The sequence below is a fragment of the Rhinatrema bivittatum genome, chromosome 2, assembly GCF_901001135.1.
Source record: "Rhinatrema bivittatum chromosome 2, aRhiBiv1.1, whole genome shotgun sequence".
Taxonomy (NCBI): domain Eukaryota; kingdom Metazoa; phylum Chordata; class Amphibia; order Gymnophiona; family Rhinatrematidae; genus Rhinatrema; species Rhinatrema bivittatum.
Window position 1 is genome coordinate 267,821,556 of NC_042616.1, and position 24,351 is coordinate 267,845,906.

General features: G+C 41.6%; 1 protein-coding gene across 5 annotated transcripts in view; it reads right to left on the reverse strand.

The window, feature by feature from the left end:
* Positions 1-24,351, reverse strand: part of ELMO1 (engulfment and cell motility 1) — an 805,215-nt gene that overhangs the window by 17,902 nt on the left and 762,962 nt on the right. For all 5 annotated transcript variants that reach the window (XM_029589504.1, XM_029589501.1, XM_029589503.1 and 2 more), the window contains 2 exons: positions 10,096-10,203; positions 9,119-9,201 (listed from right to left, as the gene is read on the reverse strand). In XM_029589504.1, the coding sequence (XP_029445364.1) occupies positions 9,119-9,201; positions 10,096-10,203 (191 nt within the window). The remainder of the gene's footprint in view (positions 1-9,118; positions 9,202-10,095; positions 10,204-24,351) is intronic.

Consider the following 24,351-nt stretch of genomic DNA (forward strand, 5'->3'; position numbering starts at 1 on the left):
ACTAGGAGTGGTAAGGTTGCATAGCACAAAATTAAGATTTCTCCCCTCCTATAGACTTTAGCACATACCTCAGACTAAGACAAATAAGAATCTAGCCTATTGTGTCCAGTGCGAGGCATGCACTTCTGAGAAGGAAGGATTTGCAAGTGGGAAAGAACCTTCAATCAAAAGCAAAATTTAGATGGTTTCATATACCCTTCTGTGGCCTTCCACCTAAAGCTAAATGAGTTGAGAAAAGTCACAGGGGCAGGGCCAGTGCAAGAGTATTTGGTGCCCTAGGTTACCCGTTGGTCATGCACTCTGCCCCTCCCAACTTGCCTACTAGCTGCAGCTCCAGCACAGCATTTCCCTCCTCCTGATGGAAGCGGCTCCGGCATAGGACTCCCTTCTTTGCAGTACTGGCTCTGGCACACCTCTCTAGTCCTAACGATGGGGGGATTTTTCCATCCCTAAAAATGTGGCGATCTAGGTGATCACCTAGTTTGCCTAACAGAAGCACTGGCCCCGCATTGAGCGTAAATTGTCCCAAGCTTATTTGGGTCTAAAGCACATAAAACAAGTTAGGCATGTATCTTGGCCCTATGCATGCTACGTGTGTAACTGATCTCCCATCAAGGAGCCAGAGCCTTATCCACCCCTGGGTTGGGGGAGACAACCCGGGATGTTTTTATAGAATGTGACAAAATTAGAGAAAAAGCAAAGATTGTTGTGTCATGCCAACTGACATTTCAATGGTGGTAAGATAAATGACCATTAGATGGCATGCATTCAGGTAAATTTACACAATGCATTTGACTGTGTAAAATGGGGATGTGGTTGCCGTTTTATATGGGAGGTTTCCTTTTAAGAAGGTTGGAGAGCAAGGTCTTATACAGAGACTGTTTCCCTTACTATAAAAGTGGTGGCTTAGGAATGAGGTGGGGAGTCGTTGGAGGGAACCCATCCAGGGAGTGGGTTCAGCCAATGGCAGCCTCTCCTGTAAGAGGGCCCTGCAGGGGAAAAGCCCGAGGTGGCAGACAGTTCTCCTCTCGGGGAAGCAGCCAAGGAGTGTCGTGTCTCAAGAAGAGTCAACCAGGCACCCTACCGGAGTCCTGGGAGGTGGAGTGGCGTGGCGTGAAGTCCACAGTCGGTGGGAAGAGTGGTATGGGAGAACATCAGAAAGGTAAGAGACACGACATTGGGGAAGTTCCTGCCTAATGCCTGGATAGGTGCTAGGAGAGGGCGATTCTGGAGGAAACAGTGTTTCATGATCCTGGAGAAGAAATACTCTGTAACAATTTGTGAGTACTGAGAAGCGCTGATGATGATGAATACTGAAATTAATATTGCCCATTTTGTGGTTATTTGAAGAGAAGGGAAATTAGTGGGATAAGACAAGTGATCATTAAATTCACTGACAGAACTTTACGAATTAGGATTAGGAGAGTGAGGAGAAGTTGTTGTGAATGGTGTCCTAAGGGAAAGAATGGTATATATTTCTTGAAGTACTTATACATTTAATATTTTTTATACCGTTGCAACTACCTCAATCCAGCTGTGCATGCCTATGTACCTGATCTAATCAGCGAATCTTTTCTACTCTATTTCATACTCTGACTGCTAGTTTTACCAGAAAATAAAAGTTCAGTTTGTGAGTCCTATTTTTTCTAAGAGTTTGTAGCTGTCAGAGGGAGTCATGTAGGAGTTTCTCATTGAAGGAAAGCTTTTTCCAGCTAAGGACACCTGCACATTGTCTTAATTTCTGGGCCCTGTTCCACTACCCTGGTGGTTAGAATCATAGAAACATGACGGCAGAAAAAAACGTATGGCCCATCCAGTCTGCCCATCTATCCAATTAATTTAGCATCACTTCCTTAGGGATCCCCTGTATTTATCCCATTCTTTCTTGACTTCAGATACTGGTTTTGTCTCCACCACTTCCACTGGGAGTTGTTCCACTCATCCACCACCCTCTCTGTAAAGAAATGTTTCCTAAGATTACTCCTGAATCTATCCCCCTTTCACCCTCATCTCATGACCCCTTGTTCTAGAGTCTCCTTTCCTTTGAAAAAGGCTCATCTCCTGTGTATGAAACCTTTGTGATACTTGAATGTCTCTATCATATCTCCCCTTTCCTCTAGGGTATGCATGTTTAAATCTTTAAGTATATCCCATATGCTTCAGAACAAAGACCACTGACCATATTAGTAGCCACCCTCTGGACCAACTCCATCCTGTTTATATCCTTCTGAAGATGGGGGTCTCCTGAATTGTACACAGTTTTCCAAGTGAGGTCTCACCAGGGACCTATACAGGGGCAATAACCTCTCCCTTTTTCTGCTGACCATTCCTCTCTCTATGCAGCCAAACATCTTTCTGGCTTTTACCAGATACAATTACTCCCAGATCCCGCTCTTCCTTTGTGCTCAGAAGAGTAAAGCAACCTAAATGCATTACTCTTTGCTAGAACCCTCCTCATGTTTTCCACTTCTTCCTGGCTGGCTCTCAACCTTTTTTCTGTCATGACATATCTGACGGGCAATGTTCAGCTGCATGACACACTGTACATTACAAGCACATCTTTACAAATTTGACGGGGAGTCCAAACCAACACTATTATTATTCTTGTAATTTGAATATTCAATGGTTGCAGGAGGGGTTTGGTATTTTTGATTCCTCCCTATGTGGTAACCCCATCTTTTTGGGGGTACGGCATCTGGGGTACATATTGCCCAGGAGCATGCACAGAACTTCAGAGGGAAGGTGATATGGGAAAAGAAAGGAGCTTGTGATTCATCCCTGGGACTCAGGAAAGGAGTTAGTATTCTGATAGTCCCCCAGGATTCCAAATACTTTTTTGGAGAGCTTTGGATCCTCTCAGGATCGAGGAGAAGGAGAGAGAAGTTTTGGGACTTCCAAAGGGTCTTGAACGAGTAGATGTGACTTAGTTATTTACACTTTCGGATAATAGAAGGACTAGGGGGCTCACCATAAGTTAGGAAGTAGTACATTTAAGACTAATCGGAGAAAATTCTTTTTCACTCAATGCACAATTAAGCTCTAGAATTTGTTGCCAGAGGAGGTGGTTAGTGCAGTTAGTGTAGCTGGGTTCAAAAAAGGTTTGGATAAGTTCTTGGAGGAGAAGTCCATTAACGGCTATTAATCAAGTTTACTTAGGGAATAGCCACTGCTATTAATTGAATCAGTAGCATGGGATCTTCTTAGTGTTTGGGTACTTGCCAGATTCTTGTAGCCTGGTTTGGCCTCTGTTGGAAACAGGATGCTGGGCTTGATGGACCCTTGGTCTGACCCAGCATGGCAATTTCTTATGTAAACGGTCTCAGAAAGAAGAGTGCTGAGTTTTTTGGATGGGCCTCTGCTCATCAAGGTTTGCATTTGAGTATAGAATGAGTTTGGATTAAAGGATTTTTGGACTTTTACTTGACTAGATGAAGGGAAGGGTGTACCCCCGGTATCCCAGAGGACTGGGGCAAGAATCTGGTTGCTGGTATGATCTGAAGAAGTAAGGATAAGAAGAATTTGATACTTTTTGATACAAGGACTCAAAGGGCTAAACAGTTTTTCCAGTTTGGAGAAAAAGTTAAAATTTGGACAAAGAGTGGATAGACAAGCCAGAGGGCTCCAGATTATTCTTCCTCCCCATCCAGACTGAACCCGGACCTGTACCACCCCAAAGAAAACTTGGGGACCGGATACTCAAAGAAAAAGCCTAAATATTATTATTGTTAAAATGATATGGTTTCAACCGCTCAGTAAAACTACCATTAAAATTGACAGCATCATTTGATCAGTTCTTCTAAATGGGAGTGAAGTCTGGAGTCTATATAGAGCAAAGCCAAGACAATTCCCCTTAAAATTCACAATCAAAAAAAGATCTGAATTCTGCTGCCACCTCAGTAACAGCAAGCAAGACAAGCTCCCTCCGCTGTCAGGCATGTTATGAAATACGAAACTCTGGAAAAATCATTCAGCACATACAGAGCAATCCTGCCAGACTAAAACAGCACTAACTCCTAGGATTCACACATCAACACCCTACCTAGGAAAAGGTAGTAGAGTAAATAAAAAAAATTATGGGACCCGCAAGAAGCTACATGTATATCCAGTGCAATGCTGGAGAAACACAAACAAAAATGCATTTTCTCCTGTTTTGAGCAAAGTACAAAAATACAAGAGGTGCTCATAGCCAAAGCTGATAAGTTCGAATCACCGAAGAGAAAATAAAATGCTTGTCTACCTTTTTTGCCTGGAGATTTTATTCTTTCAGTCATGTTGATGCCAGTCATGTGTTCTCGGCTTTCCTCTTGTTTACCTGACTCCTTCTCTCACGTCTCCTGTCCATTATCTGTTTCTTTTGTCTTTATCTGCCTTTGACAATGATTCTTCTCCAGCCCAGCATCTATATTCATTCCCTCTCCCTTGCCACCTCTTCCCTGCCCAGCATCTCCCTCACTCTCACCCCACCCTAGCCCAGCATCTCCTCTCTCTCCCTTCCACCTTAGCCCAGCATCTCTCCTTACTCTCTCCCTCCCACCCTAGCCCAGAATCTCCCCTCACTCTCTCTCCCTTCAACCCAATCACACACACGCTCTCATTCTTACTTACACACACACACACACACGCTCTCTTACTTACACACATGCTGTCATGCAGACACACAGATCTCTCACTCACTTTCCTCTCTTCTTCCCCCAAAGAAGCACAAGTGGCAGCAGCAGCACCCAAGAAAGAAGAATTGCCCCGTTGTAGATGCTGCTCTGCCTCCTGATCCTGATTACTGGCTGCTCCTTTTCTTGCTCCGGGATCACCCTGTTCTTGCTAACTAATTAGACCTGAGGGTGATGCTAATTGTACTTCTGATGGCGGTACAGCCTCTTCTTCATGCACAGGGGCCCACCTCGCACCACTTCCTTTTCCAGGCCAAGGGAGCAGGAAGGAGAGGCTGAACCGCTACTGCCGCTGCCCTCCAGTGCTTCCACTAACACTGCTGCAGTGTTCCACCCGAGTTGTCGGGGTTTTCGAGCCCAGGCAAAAGAGCAGTTCTGGTGTCTTGCTGGGGCAGAGGAGGGGGAGGGAAGAGCAGTCAGTCCAGCAGGAGACCTGTAAGCGCGATACATCGGTAGAGAACTGCTGCACCACACCATCTACTTAACTCACATTTCCCACTGAATCCTTCCTGAGAGACTGGCACTCAGTTCATTCAGGTGCCAAATCCTCTCACATTTTATGTGCCCCATCCAGGAGGTTGTACATGTGGATTTCTGAATTGCCTATAAATAGGCATGCAATTACATTATGGGCAAAGATTTACCCAAACGTAAAAGGGCCATTCTGGAAGATGCTTTGGAAATGTGTTAAAGATTTAAACATATTTTTTTATTAAGTGTTATGCACATTGTCTGAATTTTCAAACGGATGAGGTTTAAAGTTACATGTGTGTATTTTGCCGCATAGTAATCAGATTTCCAAAGTTTTGCCCGCACAGTAATATAGTAAATGATATGCTATGTTTGAAAATCAGGTTGGTGTTGCACATGCACATAACGCCATAGTTAGGTGCACTACTGAAAATTTACTCCAGAGAGAGTGAAGAGAGCTCTTCTGCTAAGAAGCAATCCTTTTCCAGTTGATAGGATGCTCTAGAACAAGAGGTCATGACATGAGGCTCCAAGGAAGAAGACTCCAGAGTAACATCAGAATATATTACTTCGTGGAGAGGGTGGTGGATGCACAGAACAGCTTTCCAGAAGAAGTGGTGGAGGCAATAACAGTGGCAGAATTAATAAAGGGAGTGAAGGAAAAGCCTGGATCAGCTGGGGTCTACGGCATGTTAGAGGAAGTAATTTGGGCAGACTTAATGAGCCCTAAGGTCCTTATCTGCTGTCATATCCTATGTTTCCATGTTGCTAGATAAAGGTTTTTCACTCATTTGCCAAAGTCACTGCTCCAGCTCTTCCTTTCCTATGCAGGAGGAAGGAGGTCATATGCTGTGGCTTCCCCTCTCCTATGAGTGATTGTAGAAGGATGATGATGTCTCTATACCAAAACACTTGCAAAGGAAGAAGTGAGAAGAATAAACTTAGCAGCACACTGGCTATTGCCAGATAAGGACAACTTGGTCCCTCCAGTCTGCTCAGTTTCCCCTACCTCCTATGTCACCTTAGATAGCACTTGATCTCTGGTCATCTCCCTCCAATCTTAGGTGTGTGTCTCAATTCAGACACTGCAAATGGCTGCCACCACCACCACTACTGCTGGTAGGTGATTCCAGGCATCCATCAGCTTCTCAGTAAGAAGTTATTTCCTCACATATCCTTTGAGCTTTTCTGTTTCCAGCTTCATGATGTTACCCCTTATATTTAAGCTTCTTTTTCTATGGAAAATTCATCTTCTTGCACCTGACAGGGCCCTGCTAGATATTTAAATGTTTCTATCATAATCTCATACATTTTCTTCTTTCCTCCAAAGCGAGCGCTATGAGTTTCTTACGCCTCTGTGTAAGGGCTTGTGGTGCAGACCCGCACAGAATTCTGGTAGCTTTCCTCTGAACTGCTTCCATCCTCTCAATGTCCTTACAAACGTGTGCCTTCTACAACTAAACAGAGTATTGTACATCAAATAGTATCTCATCACTAACCTGTACAAGGGCAATATTTTCTAATTTTTTCTCCTCTAGTCATATTTCTCTTTAGATAACCAAATATATTGTTGGTTTTCTCCACTGCTTAATTATACTGAGTGGCAAATCTTCAGGTCATCTGAGATGATGGTAAGCAAGCTGGACCGAATGGGAGAAGGCCAGGAAGTTGAAAACTGAGCGAGGAATTGGTTGAACGGCAGGATGGAAAGACTGATGCTAAATGGAGACTCCTCAGGTAAAAGGTAAAATGACCAGTGGGGATATCCCAGGCTCAGTACTGGGAGTGCTGAGGAGCTTGGGGGAAGAGTAGGCTGGTTTTCCCCCTCTCATACCCTTTCCATGCCCCTGCACCACATATCAATTAGCATGACAGGAACCGGAAACTGTCAAACCAGAAAGAGATTTAGAGGAAATTAAATCAGATGACCTCAAGGTAATTCATTAACGTAATCAAGCAGTTAGGGAAGCTGACAGTGGACCTAGTTGCATATGTAGAAGTATAATCAGCAGGAAAAAAAGAGACAATGCTGTCTTTCTATTGATCACAAATGAGATCTCATCTTGAGTACTGTATTCATTCCTGGAGGCTGTACCTTTGTAAAGACATTAAGAGGCTAGAATTGTCTCAGAAAAGGGCCATCAAAATGATACGAGGCCTGCAACACAAGCTCTACAAAGAGTGATTCAAGACATACAAACTGTGCATAAACTGGAGGAAAGAAAGAAGCTGATAGAAAAATTCACATTTTTTTTTAACATGCTTCAAAATAAAGTATGAAGGTGAAATTTTCCACAAAAAAGGAAATCAAGGTCACGCCTCCTCTGAGGAAACATGAGAAAATACTACTTTACTGAGAGGAAGGTAAACTGGCAAAGGTAGTGGTAAAGTCTTGGCCGAATTCAAGCATGCTCGGGACAAATATAGAGAACAGAGGTAAGAATGAGGTTAAGAGGCTGCAGTATTGCAAACCACTCACCCTTCACTTCCTTGAGAGCAGAGGTGAGGGGGGAGAAAAGATGGTGCATGAGCTAGTGACACTGCATGCCATGGGGGTAGCTGAGTGGGAACAGCAGGGACATAGGCAGTCATGTTAGAGCAACAGCCTCACTCATTTTGGTGGCTGTTTGGACTGTTTTGGGGAAACGAGGGTGGGAAATCTTAGAGTTGGATTGAACATAGCAACTTGTATACGTGTCTACCCAGAATAATAGAAAAACAGACAGAAAGATAATAATAACTGATTTAGACTGGGAGCAATATCCTATAAATTTAGTGTGCTAATTTTCTTGAATGACCGCCATTCCCTTTCTGCATCATGGTGGTTTATGCAAAACACTGATGTCCCGTTTACTCTTTCCCCTAGATATTTCTTTTCTTTTTTCTATTGCGCTTCCTTATCTCCTTCTCTGTTCTTTTGCCTCTATAGCTTCTCTTAACTTCTTCACATCTACTTATGCTCCTCTTCTAACATCCTCTGTCCAGAACATAGACTTTTTCTCCCTGTGCATCCCCCTATTGTTCTTCCTTCCCTATGTATCTCTGCCCTCTCTCCCAACCTCCCCATTGCTATAGTCCTTATCCTTTCTCCTCTTCTTCCCTACCCTTTGTGTTTTCAGCATCCTACCTCTAGAGTCACCGGCCCTCCTCTACTCACCTCCAAAAATTTTTTAAAGCACCACAGGAGAGAAATAAGTCTCTCTCCTGCACATGTTGGCTGCCGTGGCAGTTTCCATGCAAATTAAGATGGACGAAGGGGGAAGAGCGACAGTGTACGTGCATTAAAGATCTCTTTCTCTTTTGTGGCATTATAAAAATTGCTGGAGTGCTACAGTGCTGCTACGCCTTTATTTTTAAGTACTAGGACCCACAGAGAACCAGCATTCAGGTTCAAAACTCAGAGCTTCTGGGCTAAATCCAGAGAGTTTGCAGATATGCCCCTGACATATGATGATGATATGTGATTCTGGCTGCTTTTACAAAATCTGCCATTGGGGAAACTATGCTCCAGGAAACCAGGTGATGATCCGCCATGCCCTCAACAGCTCTAAAACTCAGCACTAACAACAATGCAGTGGATCATCGCTTACTGCTGACACCTTATCTAGCATTTATTATTATTGCACTGGGATCCATTAAAAGTAGTCAAAATTGTGGTGTCAGACACACACACAGAGTGAACCTGCGGCTCACTGTGACACATGTCAAGCTCGGTGCATGATTACCTGAGTGTGTACATTGTGTGGCAGGAAAATGTGGGCCCTGAGCCTTCTCAGGTGTCATCAGTTCATTAAACTAATTTGGAGATGTGCAGTTCCCCTGACAAACTTCTGTCTGTATGAAGCAAGCGGAAGGAGTGGGTGAGTAGGGAGGTGAGAGGAACGGGCACGTTAGTGAAGGCAAAAGGGAAAAGCAAACTTCACAAGGGTTACAGTCAATGTGGCTGGAGTCAGAAAACAGAGACAACTTGAGAATCGAACCTTGTTCTGTTTGAGGGCTCCTTTCTCCTTCATATGAGGGCAGTCCTTTCCTGTCACAACTGCTTTTATGTCTGCCACGGGTACTGCAAGCAAACACAAGAAGTGTGTTAGAAAAAGATACTGTGAAGTGATTACATAAAGCTTGTACAAACAACTAAACATCACTCTGCATCTCCACTGTATAGCTTTACATCTATTTATTTGACTACAATAGCTTAACCATACTTCCTAGTACAATGCTGTGTGGTTGACAGAGATCGTAATGGATGCTTCATATCCATTAATGTGCTTTTCTGCTGCTCATAGTTTCACTATTTTGGCCTACACCATTTACACTACCATTTTTCAGTTTTGATGTCATCCATTCCCTTTACTATTGGAAATTCTCAAAAACCCACTTCTACGCAAAGTGCATTTACATGTGGAAAACCCAGTTTTAAGAGTGTAAATCCTAAATATAATAATAAAAAGAGGCGCTATACTGCTCTAAGGTCTGGTGTTTGTCAACTGTCAATCTGTTTAGCATTGTTGAGTAAATACTGAATTATAACTTGGAGAGTGGGAGTATATTATTTGCTATGCTGCAGGAAGGGGACAGTTTGTGTCTTGCTGGAGCTGTATATGTCACAGAACTCGTCTCAGTGTCTGCCTGGGAGCAAAGACTCCAGAAGCACACATTCTTCCCCTATGGTAAGACTTGTTTTGCACAACCTTGTTCCTGCTGGGAGTGCTGCACTTATTTTTTTATGGCCACCCTCTTAGTTTAGTTTATTTAACTTACTGAATTATCTTTCTGAAAATAAAATCAAAGTGATGTGCAAGGCAGAATATAATACATAATGAAATGCATGTATCCAACCCAGACCAAAACAAACTGTGATCTATTTGTGACTAAACGATAAGAGGTCAATATTCAGAAACAGCCAACTTAGTAAGTGGGGGGTCATTCATCAAAAATTAATGCTTTAATGACTTACATTTATCCTGCAAGGAATCATGGGGTACTTCTCTCTGGGGACTCTCCTCCAAGTCCCCGTAGTGCAGGACCTTGTGATTAGGCGAAAGCCGACAATACCAAAATTTATCTAGCAAGATTAGAAAAACAAACAATGTTTAGGCTCCATCCTTCACTCGGGAGCCTATGAGTCAAAAGATGTTGTTTTCACTCAATGAGATTAAATGTCACATGAAGACTGGAAGAATATGCATTAACATTTTCAGGATGATATAGCAAAGGGGAAGCATAGGAAGAGTGACCAGAACAAAAAAATATTTTTTATACAACAAAATGCCTTTGTAGTCTTCTGAATAACCGAGCTCCTCTAGAGATGGTTTTCTGGAAGAAAGGAGTGTTTTGCTTTGTGAGGATTCTTCCCGTTAGGTGATTTTACTCTTCAGGTCAGTCACGAGAGAAGAAAGATCACCAGGGATTGTGAAATGGTTGCCTGTCAATCAGATACTTATTCAAGAGTCACTAATAAAAGCTCTGAGCTACTGCATTAAACAGTCTCTTGGAAGAGCGCATGCTGTATCGCAGTGTTTTATTTTCTCTTTTACCCAGCTGGATTATTAATGATTTGTATAAAAAGGGTTTCTTTTTCCGGCTCTTCTTTTGTGGCACATCATAGAAGAAAGATCTTGCTACTATCTTTGGAAGGGCTTCACCTTCACTCCTCCCTCCCCACCCCACCACCCTCCCTTACACCTACTCTCTATTCAAAATACAGCCTTTATCCTACAGAGAACCGCTGGAGGGGGGCGGGGATGAGTACAAAGTTTCTGTGAAAAACAGTTCATAGCGTCACCTGAAGGTGGAAGATGCCTGGGGTGCTGTTATACATGCTTAAAACCAATCACTCACTCAACTCTAATCCATCAGCTGCTCTTCCAAGGAACTCAAAGCGAAGTACAACAATAATTAAAACACGATACATTTAATAAATTAAACAAAGCACCACAGATAAAACATTAAAATAGCATTAAAAATTACACAAACAACGGTACATTATATCCCCGTTTGAGAAGGCCTGCTTACACAAATGAGCCTTAAGAAGCTTCCTAAACACTTTTATATCCCCATAGGCACGTAATGCCTCAGGAAGGGCATTCCACATGATAGATCCCACCTACCCAAAAAGGAGATGGGTTTGGTGAGAATCTTTATAAGAATCTTCCACAGGCATCTTATGGTAGAGTCCAGAGAGTCTGTATGTGAAAGGACTCTTGAGGCAGGGATATTAATTTCTTTTAAAAAGTTGCTAATCTGAAAGGACTGAAGAAGACTCCTGTTAGCCAAACGAGGGGGGAAACCCTAAGGAACAAAGGGTCTAGCCCCTGCTGGGAAACTTCAGGAAAGAAGTTGTGGTTTTGAAACATGCTGCCTCGAAGGCCTTGGGGCTGAATGTTTGCTGGTGAGCCTCTAACTTCCAAGAAATTAATTGGAAGGAGGAGGGTTTTGCAAGTATCTTTTCCTTTTAGACTGCTTGACTATTGATATTATCTGCTTGAAGACTATTCTTGTTTGCTTTGGATTTGAAATAAACTCTTTTCAGAACCAATCTGAGGTGTGGACAGTAGACTTTGTTACAGTGGCAAATCTTCCCCTTGGACATCCCAGAGACAATTCTGGTCCCCACTGGCGATCTCTGGGTGTTTTCGGGACTGCGGATAGGTTGACTTTATGTGGAATCTTCCTTGTTTCTTTTTTTTTTAAAGTTCATTCTCTTTATTTAAATAGTATAAAAGCCTGAACCGAAAAACAAAAGTACCAAAATAATACAGGAAGAGAGACTGCATTAAAATACTTAATAAGAAAACAAGAATCATAATACAATCTCTGGGTTCCAAGGAAATCCGACACAGCTTGCCATGCGTCAAGGAGCCAGATAAGCCGCAGCTTCATATCTATAAGTCAGACAAACAGTATTCCACTTAAAGGTCACTTTTAACATATTATGGTCTTTCCAATTACTAAGTATCATTTTTAAGGCTAAAGCAATGAGAATGCCCTACAGTTTGCACAGTGAGAGAAAGTACATGTTGAAAATCATATGATCGTGAAATAACCATTCAGTATGTGATATGTGTGTGAAGAGGAAAGGTTTTACTGACAAATTCCCATGCTTGAAGCCAGAAGGGCCGACTATATAATCTTATTTCAATCAAAACAGCAGCCTAAAACATTAAAAGTAGGAATTCATAACATCAGCCTCAACACAAGATTTAAAAACCTGTTTAAAAAGCCATGTTTTGAACAATTTCCTAAAAGGTAAATAATCATCTGATAAATGGGTTCCTTTTCATAATTCATTCCTGAGCCCATGAGATCAGCCTATGGTGTGTTCTGGGATTGCTTTCGCCAGAGGTGCCAGAGGTTAATAGTGCCTCATTTGCTGAATGAATATTACCACCAGGGACATAAGGTGTCAGGTGCTTCTTTAGACAGGTAGGTCCCAAGCCTTTTTAAAGCTTAAAAACAAGGATCAAAATTATAAGAGAGATACAATGGCTCACTGGGACACAATGCAGGTCCTCTAATGCAGCAGAAATACTCTTCTGAAATTTTGCACCAGTGAGTAGATGTGCAGTGGCATTCTGAACTAACTGTGGCTTCTGAAAATTTTTTGATGGTAATCCAACATACAGCAAGATGCAAAAGTCCAGATGAGAAGAGACCAGAGCATGCATGACAGTAGTTAACACATGTTAATCAAGAACTGATCAAAGTTACTGAACCTACTGGCATAAGTGAAAGAAGCAACTTTTACAGACAGCAGAGATCTGAGCTTCCATTTGTGACTGGGTTTTGCCAATCACTAATATTTCCCAGTGATTTTCTAGCTAGGGATAGTAGGAGGGGTTTCTGTATTTTAGAATTCCTCCCATTGCTGGGGGTATGGCACCTAGGATATATAATCCCCTGGCGCATACTCAGTGCTTTAGTGGGAAGGCGACAGAGGACGAGATAGGAGTCACTGCTAGAGATTCCTCCAGGAACTCAAAAGCGAGTGGGAAGGAGAAGCTTAAGAGTTGGTGAGGGGAGCAGCGGAGATTCCAAAGGATTTTAGGCAAGAGGTTGGAGGAGTAGGAGATTCCCCCTCCCCCAGGATTTCAGCTTAGGAGAAAAAAATCCTGAAGGAATTTCAGTCATGATTGAGAAGTTTGGATCCCCTCAGGATTTTGAGGTAGAATAGCAGAATTTGAGATTCTTCACAAGATCTCAAGAAAAGATTGTCCACTACTTGTTGGGGTGGGCCTCTGCTCTTCTCTTTTCACATTTGGACATTGATAGACTTCTGAATAAGATTTCTGGACTTTGAACTTGGCCAATCTGAAGGGAAGGGTGTACCCCTGGTATCCCAAAGGACTGGGACATGGATCTTATTTCCTGAGCGATCTGAAGAAGCAAGGGTAAGAATAAATTGAGGTAGTTTTGAGATATGGACTGACTGAGAATTTTCCCAGTTGAGAAAGAAGTTTAAGAGTTTGACCAAAGTAGAGTTTTGGATGTTTTTGTACTTAGGGACTGTTACCCTGAGTTTTTGTGTCTGGGGATATTCTTCTAATTTTTGATTGACTTTATACTGGAATCCCATTTCAGTTACTCAACATTACAGGGTGAAAACCTTTTTTCTCCATGGATAATGGTGCAAGGGAAGTGAGGAGAGAGGTAACACCTAAGATGGACAAATTGACAATAATATTCTTTGTCATATTTCTGATGCGGTTTTTGATTTTTGGTATTGTGGCCTGGATCATCCTTTTTAAGTTATAGTAAAGACTATTTTATCTGAACACCTATCACAGACTCAAGAGTGGTTTTGTCTACCAGTTCACCCCTTTTTGCCTTACTAGGGGATTCCTCCAGATTTCTTCTAATTGTTCAGATTTTGACTTCCCTGCTATTGTACTACACTATTTGGCACCTCCTGGAGAGTTCTAAATTTAATTATAAAGTTGTCACAGAGGCGGTGATTGACAATGCCAGAGGCCTTGGAAGAGAAGTCTTCCTCCCTGTTTGGACCTGAACTCAAACCCTTAGTCCCCCTAGTCTAGGACAGAGCACCCAAACAGGGAAACAGCTACACATTGATAAAGTCAAGTCCTGGATGACACCAAAGCTACTGACTTAAGAATTCCTGAATTTTCTATCCATTGCATCTCAATCTTACTGGGATTAAGTTTCAGTTTATTTACTTTCATTCATTTTATAATTTTATTCAGATTAATTAAAAATCTAAATAGCGTAGAGACCATCTGGTCTAAATGAAATGCACAGCAATGCATCATCCATATATAGTTATTTATTTATTTTATTTTTATTTATTTATACATCTTTATATACCGACTTTCAAGTACACGTCAAGCCGGTTTACAATTGTTGAATTTGCAGTAGCAAATTCCAAATAACAAATCAAATCAAAACCTATCTAGGTTACATTCCTTTAAAAAATATCATAAAATTATATTTAAAATTAAACATTAAACAGTTTTAACAACTAAAATATTTAAAATAATCTAACCTCTGATAATTAAATCCTCCCTTCCTCCAGACACTTACTCTAAAAATCAGCTAGCTTGCTTAAATGCCTGCTGAAATAACCAGGTCTTTATCTGTTTCTTGAAGCTACCAATGTTGTCCACAAGACGAATATCAACTGGGAGAGAGTTCCATAACCTAGGACCCGTCAGGGAAAGTGACCTCTCCCTGACTGATACCAGGCGCACCAGTTTAGGAGATGGAATCGTTAATAACGCCTGTCCCAGTGATCTCAGACTACGAGCTGGTACATGTAATCGTAGAGAAGCATTAAGCCATTCAGAATTAGAGCCATAAATGGCTTATGAATAAGTGTAAGACACTTATACTGGATCCGATAATGTACAGGGAGCCAGTGGAGCGTCATCAATACAGGCGAAATATGATCGCATCTGTTAGAATTAGCCACCAGTCGAGCCGCAGCATTCTGCAAAAGTTGCAGCGGGCGAATAGTGGATAATGGAACACCCAGGAACATCGCATTGCAATAGTCTATTTTTGGTAAAATCAGAGCCTGTAATACTATTCTAAAATCATTAGCAAGTAACAATGGCTTCAGTTTTCTTAGCACTCTAAGTTTATAAAAGCCATCTTTTATAACAGCTTTTATTGAGACTTTCATATTTAGTTCTGAATCCAATCTGAGACCCAAATCTCTAACATCGTAAAGAATCTTATAGGTCGATGAAAGAGAAGAAATGTCTGCTCTAATTTTTTCAGTCACCTTGTTAGAAATAAACAAAATTTCCGTTTTGGAATTGTTTAGGACTAACGACATATGAGTCAACAGTTGTTTTATTGACTTGAGATAAATATCCCAAAGTTTTAACGTATCTCTTAAAGAGTCTTTTATGGGAATAAATAGCACAGGCCAAATCTTTGTAGATCTTTCCCTATGCTATGCAACTTGTTAATAAAAACAAGGGTAGTATAGGGCAGGATTGAAGATTTTAGCATGTACAGGCAGGACCAGAGAGTTTTGAGTGTGTGTGTGTGTGTGTGGGGGGGGGGGGGGGCAGAGTGGAACAATAGTTCATCTTTGAAGTAGCACCAATATGCGGTTTTTGAGCAAGCTCTTTGGTCTGGGTATTTGATGCCTTCAAAATATGGTGCCCTAAGCAGTTACCTATGCCTTCATTTGGGCCTCAGCAGGAGATAAAATAGAATTTGAAATACCCTACAAGCCAAAGGCCTAGGATGAGAAGAGAACTCACCTGGAATAACTCTCTGAAACTAACCCTCTAAAAAGGACCTAAACCATCCTAACCAATTCTGATAGATGAGACAACACAACATGATAGCTGGATGTTTCAAAGGCAGTGAAGAAGTTTAAAAGGGCCAAAAGAGACATTTTCTCAGTCCAGCTCTAGATGATGGTCATCTAATAGGGTTCCTAAGGCACTCTCTGTGTTAAAACTAGATGAAAAGTCTGATAGACAAGGGTCCAAACAGTCAAGTTTCCTCTATTATACTCTACAGCTATTAGGAGACCAAATTCACAATTACTTTACCTAAAACGGGAATGTTAGAGATAGGTCTGTAACTTTCTGGGTTGTTGGAGCTCAGAGTGGATGAACTATGATAGTTCTTAAAGGGCTTGACAAGAAGCTGTTAGGTAAAGATACAGTCATTAACAATTTATGATACTGTTTAACAATCCCTCACTAGAAGACTAGAGTAACCACGAGGAGCATGGGTCCAGCAAGCAAGTTGTGGGCCTTATTTTTTTCAAAAAACTTGTCTCCATCTCTGCAAACCACTAGATGAAATGTTGTGAACTTAGCAGGAGAAGACAAAGACAGCTGTGACCTGTGAACAAAGGTGCTCATCCATCGAGTCATCTAATTCAAGATGGATCCTAAGAATCTTATCTGAGAAATACTTAGCAAGATTGTTACAGAAGCTCGCAGATTCATTCATAGTCAAAGATGGTTCAGGATAATTCAAGAAATCATTCATAATATGGAATATTATTCTTAAGGGAATGCTGATAAGCTTTTGGACTACAAACATTTTGTTCTTCCTATCCAGAAGCGATACTTTTATTATATGTGGATTTATTTTTGTTTGCATCAAGGTTTGTCATCCTTGTTTAAAAATTTCCTCCACTTCCTCTGTTACTTTCAGCCCTGTTGTTTAAAGGTATGCAGACGATCAGAGAATCAGGGAACCAGTTTTATGTATAGAAATTTGATATTTCTTTATAGGGATGATTAAACTGCCGATGTTGCTCAATGACAATTCTAACAATCCACAAATGCTTCTGCAGATCTTCCAGAAAGGTTACAGAGAAGCTTATCTAAAGCCTCTAAAATCTTTACTGAAATCATTCAGGACCTAGAATGAGTCAACTTAAAGGAAGGTCTGCAACAACCCTGGGAGCATGTCATAACCTATTTGGAGAGTCTTCCATGGAGATGACTCTCATAGTTCTGAAATAAATCTAAACTCTTTATTTAGTGATGGTTTAAGCTCATTGTCTTCAAGTCAGAGGAACTAAACCAAATCATGCTGAACCTGGAAGATGTAGTAGGCCAGTTTGACAAATTAAACAGCAACAAATCCTCTGAACTCAATTGTATGCACCCTAGAGTTCTGAAGGAACTAAAAAATGAAATTTCAGATGTATTAGTTAAAATTTGTAACCTATCATTAAAATCATCCATCGTACCTGATGACTGGAGGGTGGCCAATGTAACCCCAATATTTAAAAAGGGCTCCAGCGGTGATCTGGGAAAGTATAGACCAGTGAAGCCTGACTTCAGTACCGGGAAAAATAGTAGAAACTATTCTAAAGATCAAAATCACAGAGCATATAGAAAGACATGGCTTAATGTAACACAGCCAGCATGGATCTACCCAAGGGAATTCTTGCTTCACAAATCTGCTTCATTTTTTGAAGGGGTTAATAAACATGTGGATAAAGATGATCCGGTAGATGTAGTGTATTTGGATTTTCAGAAGGCATTTGTCAAAGTCCCTCATGAGAGGCTTCTAAGAAAACTAAAAAGTCATGGGATAGGAGGCAATGTCCTTTCGTGGATTACAAACTGGTTAAAAGACAGGAAACAGAGACTAGGATAAAGGTAAACCATGGAGTGCCTCAGGGATCTGTACTTGGACTAGTGCTTTTCAATATATTTATAAATGATCTGGAAAGGGGATAAGACAAGTGAGATAATCAAATTTGCAGATGATACATTATTCAGAGTAGTTAAATTACATGCGGATTGTGATAAATTGCAGGAGGACCTTGTGAAACTGGAAGATTGGGCATCCAAATGTGGACAAGTACAAGGTGATGCATAATGAGAAAAAATAACCCATGCTGTAGTTACACAATGTTAGGTTCCATATTAAGAACTACCATCCAGGAAGAAGATGTAGGCATCATACATTGTAAACGTCAGCTCAGTGTGCTGCGGCAGTCAAACAAGCAAACAATGAAAGGAATTATTTGGAAAGGAATGGTGATTGAAACACAAAATGTCATAATGCCTCTGATTCGCTGCATGGTGAGACCGCATCTTGAGTACTGTGTACCTTATTCATAATTGATTTTAATCGCCTGTATATAACATTTCTATTACTACTGTTGTTTTTAATGTTATTTGTTATTAGTATTTATTCAATTTTCTCCAAGTTCATGTTCCATGTAAGACACACATGTTAAGTCACCCCAATGTTATATGTAAACCGAAATGATTAGCAACTAGAGATGTGAATCGGAACCAGAATCGGATCCGATTTCAGTTCCGATTCACATCTCTATAGATGTGAATCGGAACCAGAATCGGATCCGATATCAGTTCCGATTCACATCTCTATTAGCAACATTGTTGCTAGAACTTCGGTATATAAAAAATGTTAAATAAATAAATAAATAAAAATACAATTCTGGTCACTTTTTCAAAAAAGATATAGCTTCACTGGAGAAGGTACAGAGATAGGCGATCAAAATCATAAAGGGGATGGAATGGCTCCCTTATGAGGAAAGGTTAAAGAGGTTAGGGCTGTTCAGCTTGGAGAAGAGACGGCCTGGGGAGATATGATAAGAACATGTTATACTGGGTCAGACCAAGGGTCCATCAAGCCCAGCATCCTGTTTCCAACAGTGGCCAATCCAGGCCATAAGAACCTGGCAAGTTCCCAAAAACTAAGTCTATCCCATGTTACTGTTGCTAGTAATAGAGGTAGCTATTTTCCAAGTCAACTTAATTAATAGCAGGTAATGGACTTTTCCTCCAAGAACTTATCCAATCCTTTTTTAAACCCAGCTACACTAACTGCACTAACCACATCTCCTGGTAACAAATTCCAGAGTTTAATTGTGTGTTGAGTGAAAAAGAACTTTCTCCGATTAGTTTTAAATGTGCCTCATGCTAACTTCATGGAGTGCCTCCTAGTCCTTCTATTATCCAAAAGAGTTAATACCCGATTCACATTTACCCGTTCTAGACCTCTCATGATTTTAAACACCTCTATCATATTCCGTCTCTTCTCCAAGATGAAAAGTCCTAACCTCTTTAGTCTTTCCTCATAGGGGAGCTGTTCCATCCCCTTTATCATTTTGGTTGCCCTTCACTGTACCTTCTCCATCGCAATTATATCTTTTTTGAGATGCGGCGACCAGAATTGTACACAGTATTCAAGGTGTGGTCTCACCATGGAGCGATACAGAGGCATTATGACACTTTCCGTTTTCTTCACTTTTCCCTTTCTAATAATTCCCAACATTCTGTTTGCCTTTTTGACTGCTGCAGCACACTGAACCGATGATTTCAATGTGTTCACTATGACACCTAGATCTCTTTCTTGGGTGGTAGCTCCTAATACAGAATCTAACATTGTGTAACAATAGCATGGGTTATTTTTCCCTATATGCATCACCTTGCACTTACCACATTAAATTTCATCTGCCATTTGGATGCCCAATTTTCCAGTCTTACAAGGTTTTCCTGCAATTTATCACATCCTGCTTGTGATTTAACTACTCTGAATAATTTTGTATCATCTGCAAATTTGATTACCTCACTCGTCATAGAGGTCTATAAAATCATGAGAGGATTAGAACAGATAAATGTGAATCGGTTATTTACTCTTTTGGATAACGGGACTAGGATGCACTTCATGAGTTAGCAAGTAGCACATTTAAAACAAATTGGAGAAAATACTTTTTCACTCAATGCACAATTAAAATTCTGGAATTTGTTGCCAGAGGATGTGGTTAGGGCAGTTAGTGTAGCTAGGTTTAAAAAAGGTCTGGATAAGTTCCTGGAGAAGCTCATTAACTACTACTAATCAAGTTGATGTAGGGAATAGCCACTGCTATTACTGGCATTAGTAGCATGGGATCTATTTAATATTTTGGTACTTGCCAGGTACTTGTAACCTGGATTGGCCACTGTTAGAAACAGGATGCTGGGTTTGATGGATCCTCAGTCTGACCCAGTATGGCAGCTTATGTTCTTAAGTCTTGTGCATGCAAAATCAGATGTAGATTTCGAAGGGCAGCAACTTTAAGTTTTGGATGTTGTAATTGGTTGCTTCTCTCGCAGTATTGCAGTCATGTCGTTATATGTATTTTTAAAATCCTATTCTGAACTTTAACCACAAGTCCTGGATAATCAAAACCTTTGTCCGGGTGCCATAATGGTTTCCCACTGCTTTGGAAAAGTACATTCTACATAAAATTATCTGCAAATAGCCAGCAGTTTTCAATACCCACACATCAAATGTATTTCTATTCCTCCTCCTCCTGACTTCTGTCCAGTGAAGATTGCATAAAACACAGATTTCTCTAAGAGTCTAGAGGATTGATTTAAAAAATGAGAACTATGAATGAAATACTGCTGTAGATCAGGGGATTTCTCTTCAAATACAGAGAGTCCTTTCATTCATCACACAGAGGACTGCAGCTCTGTAAATCAGAAACTCCTCTACCATTCTCTTACAGTACTTAAATCTAGACATAATGTAAGTAAATCCTCAAATTCTCTTGACGTCTCAATTTTACTTGGTAAGCACTACAAATGTGGGCTTTTGCCTGGATGTAACATTAAGCTGGAGCTGCAGACCAAAAGAAACGCTTCTTAGATCCATGGGTGTTAAACCTTCTTCAACCCACATATTTGACCATCCTTACCATAAATTTTTTTTCTTAACAGAATACCTACCTCAGGGGTGGAGGACGAGGGAGGGGGGAATCCAAATTTTGGACACATTTAAAGGGAAGGAGAAAATGATCTACTCTTAATTTCCCTTTGAGGGTTTTACATTTTCAGAACGTGATCCATGATTTCCCATTTAATCTGTGTGAATATTCACAAGCAAGTCATAGAAGAAGTGTTAACAGTTGCCGGCCACGGGAGTGCACTGCCGGCTTCCCTCACCCGTTGGGGTCCCGGAGCAGATCAGTCCTCTTTGGCGGCTGTAAGAAAACACCGCCGCCGCGATCGTTCACAGCAACAGGGAATGCCGCCAGCACCCCGAACCCGACTGCAGCATAGGCGCACGCGTGCACCACATGTCAGGTCATAGAGGGACTGCAGCGGGAAGGTTCCCGCGGTTCCCTCCTGTCGTCATCAAGCAGGGACTATTTCAGCCTGGTCCCTGCTCTCCAGCCTTGCCTCTGCAACAGGTTCGCCTGGAAGCTGCTAGCTGCGTTGATTCTGCTCCTCTTCGTGCCTGGTTCCTGCCCCCTTAGTGCCTTTCTGCCCTTGTTCTTAGCCTCCTGGTTCCTGCCTCCTCTCCGTACCCGTCCTGCTCCTTGCCCTCTGGACTGACTCTTGGCCTCGACCTTGGACTGGTATCTGGATTCTGTTGTCTGCTGCCCGTCTCGGCCCTTGGACTGTTTACTGGATTCCGCTGCTAGCTGCCTGCCTCGACCTTGGACCGGTATCTGGATTCTGTTGTCTGTTGCTGGCCTCGACCCTGGACTGGTACTTAGATCTGCCTCCTGATGACAAGAGCCTGGTGAATCCTCTCTCAGGTAGGACCACACTCGCCTCGGCTCAGGGGTCTACTGTCTCAAAAAGAAGTACTCTGGCTAATCATGGGTTTCCTCTTTCTAGTAAAAGAATTGCAGCTTCCGTGTTAGTAAGGATGTCAGAATGTTGCTATAAAAATACTGAATTTCTTATTCTCCATTAATCATTTATGAATACAATAATGAGAAGCAGTATAAGGGAGAAAGTGCTGTATCAGCCTTTTTAGAAATGTGAAATTTCAGGTGACGAAGCCTGTGCAAAATGTAACAATTTGATAGCCTCATTCACTAAGCCATATTAGGCCATTTTCTCCATGGTAAATGACCTAACATGGGGATAATGCGAGGTATTTGAAATATCTTGTGTGACCTGAGCCCTGGCACTATGCATATTTAAATAAGCTCATTAACATGCAAACTACCCTAAACTATGCTAAATTAAATAAGGCAGCTTGCCAAAAAATTTGCAAGTCACATTGACAGACTAGAATTTAGCTACAACTCAGGAGTTGTAGCTAATTTCCCATGGGTGATTTGGGTCATTAATGAACATCCCAATGCACCTGCAGCCTGGCAGTAAAGGGGCCTCTTAGCCCCAAGAATGCCCCCCCAAGTAATGTAAAAATCTATAGGGCTCTGCTTAGATTCTCTGTCCCATCTCCTGCTGCCCTTGCAGGCGGCTCGTAGTTATAAATGAAAAAAAAATCTTAAGGTACATTTTCCCCCTGCCCACCCCCCCAACTCTGCCCCTTCACAAGAAATTCTAGCCCTGGAAGGCTGGATACCTCCTACCCTACCCCACCCCAAGACCCTTCTGTTTACAGGTAAGCAAGCTTACTTTCTCCATTGACAAGCAAGCATTAATTAACCACAATGCTTGGGGAATCCAAAGATGAAGTTTGTATTGTGGAGCAAATACTGAAACTGGCAACTAGGACCCCACTGTTGTCTCAATAACATGTCTCAAAGGGACAGTAGCTTTGTACTAGCAGTTTTGTGCAGCCTGCAGCATGTATTACACGGTGCGTTTAATTTTAATTTTTTTTTTAATTTTGTTTGGCGCCAAATATTTCTCTGAACAGCAGCCGTGGTCTGTAAGCACTGATTGTGCTTCTCCGTGGATTAAGTTATGGAAATTAATGTAGTTTATATCATAGTTCCATCATGCCGAAGTTGATGAGAATTATGGGATCCTTTTTTTTGTATCATGTCCCGTGTATATCTGACTTAAATTGTTTTGTTCTGTTCATAGCTTTGAATGCCGCTAAAAATTACTGTCCCTCCCGACGCAGCCGCGTTTGGCGAAACACGGGTCCGTGTCGGGGGACCCCTTGGTCTATGAACATTTGTGTCTTCTGAGCAATGGAGTTTGCCGTGATAATGAATTAAAAAATATTTCTCATGAAACTTGAAGTTTGGGACTGATTTCACATTTCTGCATTTCCCTTGATGCTTGGATAATTTAATTGGAGTGCAGTACTTGCTCCTTTACTGTGCTTGTGGATTGTTATATTTTGCCCATGACCAGATTTTACCTATTTATTTAGAACATGATTACCTGGTTTTCTGTCTGCATCAAGATTCTCATGAGCAGGTGAGAGGAAGCCCTTAGAGAATAGTGGATGGCTTGCAGCTCCAGAAGGATAATTTGCAGATGACTCTCCCCAGGGATCACGATCCTTGATTCCATGCCTCTCCAGTGTGCACCCCCTTGGTAGAACTGTTGATAGACAGAGTCACGATGCTGGGGACATGAGATACTTACCTTTAGAACCTACATATTAATCCATCACTGAAGGGATGCTCTCATTTTGGGAATCATAGAGATTTGGTAGGATAATAGTTGATAGAGCTGATCCCACTGGCTTTGGAGGGTCCATTGAAGGCTCTGCATGTGCAGATGAGTCAGAGGAACCACATGTACTGGTGCAGCCATGTGTCCAAGAAAACCCATTATTGACTGCTCAGTCCTGCTGTAGAAAAGACCGAACTAGTCCTATCAGCAATGCGGTTCTTTCAACAGTGAGAATCACTTTGTCTTGAAGTAAGTCTATCCAGGGTCCTATGAATAGGATTCTTTGGGATGGAACCAGTTTGGACTTGGAAAAGCTTTCCATGAAACCCAGGGACTGGAGAAAATGATGGTTGTTTCGAGGGACTCCAGAACCCTTGATAAAGTTGGATCCATCACCAATTGCCAAAGTATGGGAATATGCAAACTCCCAACTGACAAAGCAGCGTCGACATTACTGCAAGACATTTTATAAGCATCTTCATGGCCGTGGAGAGGCCAAAGGGGAGCACCTTGTACTGAAAGTGCATGTTTTTCACCATAAACCTGAAGAACATCCGACTGACTGGCTGAATGGGAATGTGTGCATAAGCATACTTCAGATCCAGAGCACATATCCAATCCCTTGGTTGAATAAAAGGAAGAATAGTCTGGAGGGAGTTCATCTTGAACCTTTCCTGAACCAACAACTTGTTCGGTTTCTGTAAGTCTAGTATTGGCTCAATCCTCCTGACTTCTTGGAATTTAAGAAATACCTGGAATAGAATCCCTGGCCACAATTTTGTGAAGGGACAAACTCAATTGCCTTCTGAAGAAGAGACTGTACTTCCAGCTGAAGTTGTGCAGATTGACAAGAGTTGGAGCTGAAGACTAAAATCTGATTGTCAGAGAAGGGTGAGAAAAATGCAATTGAT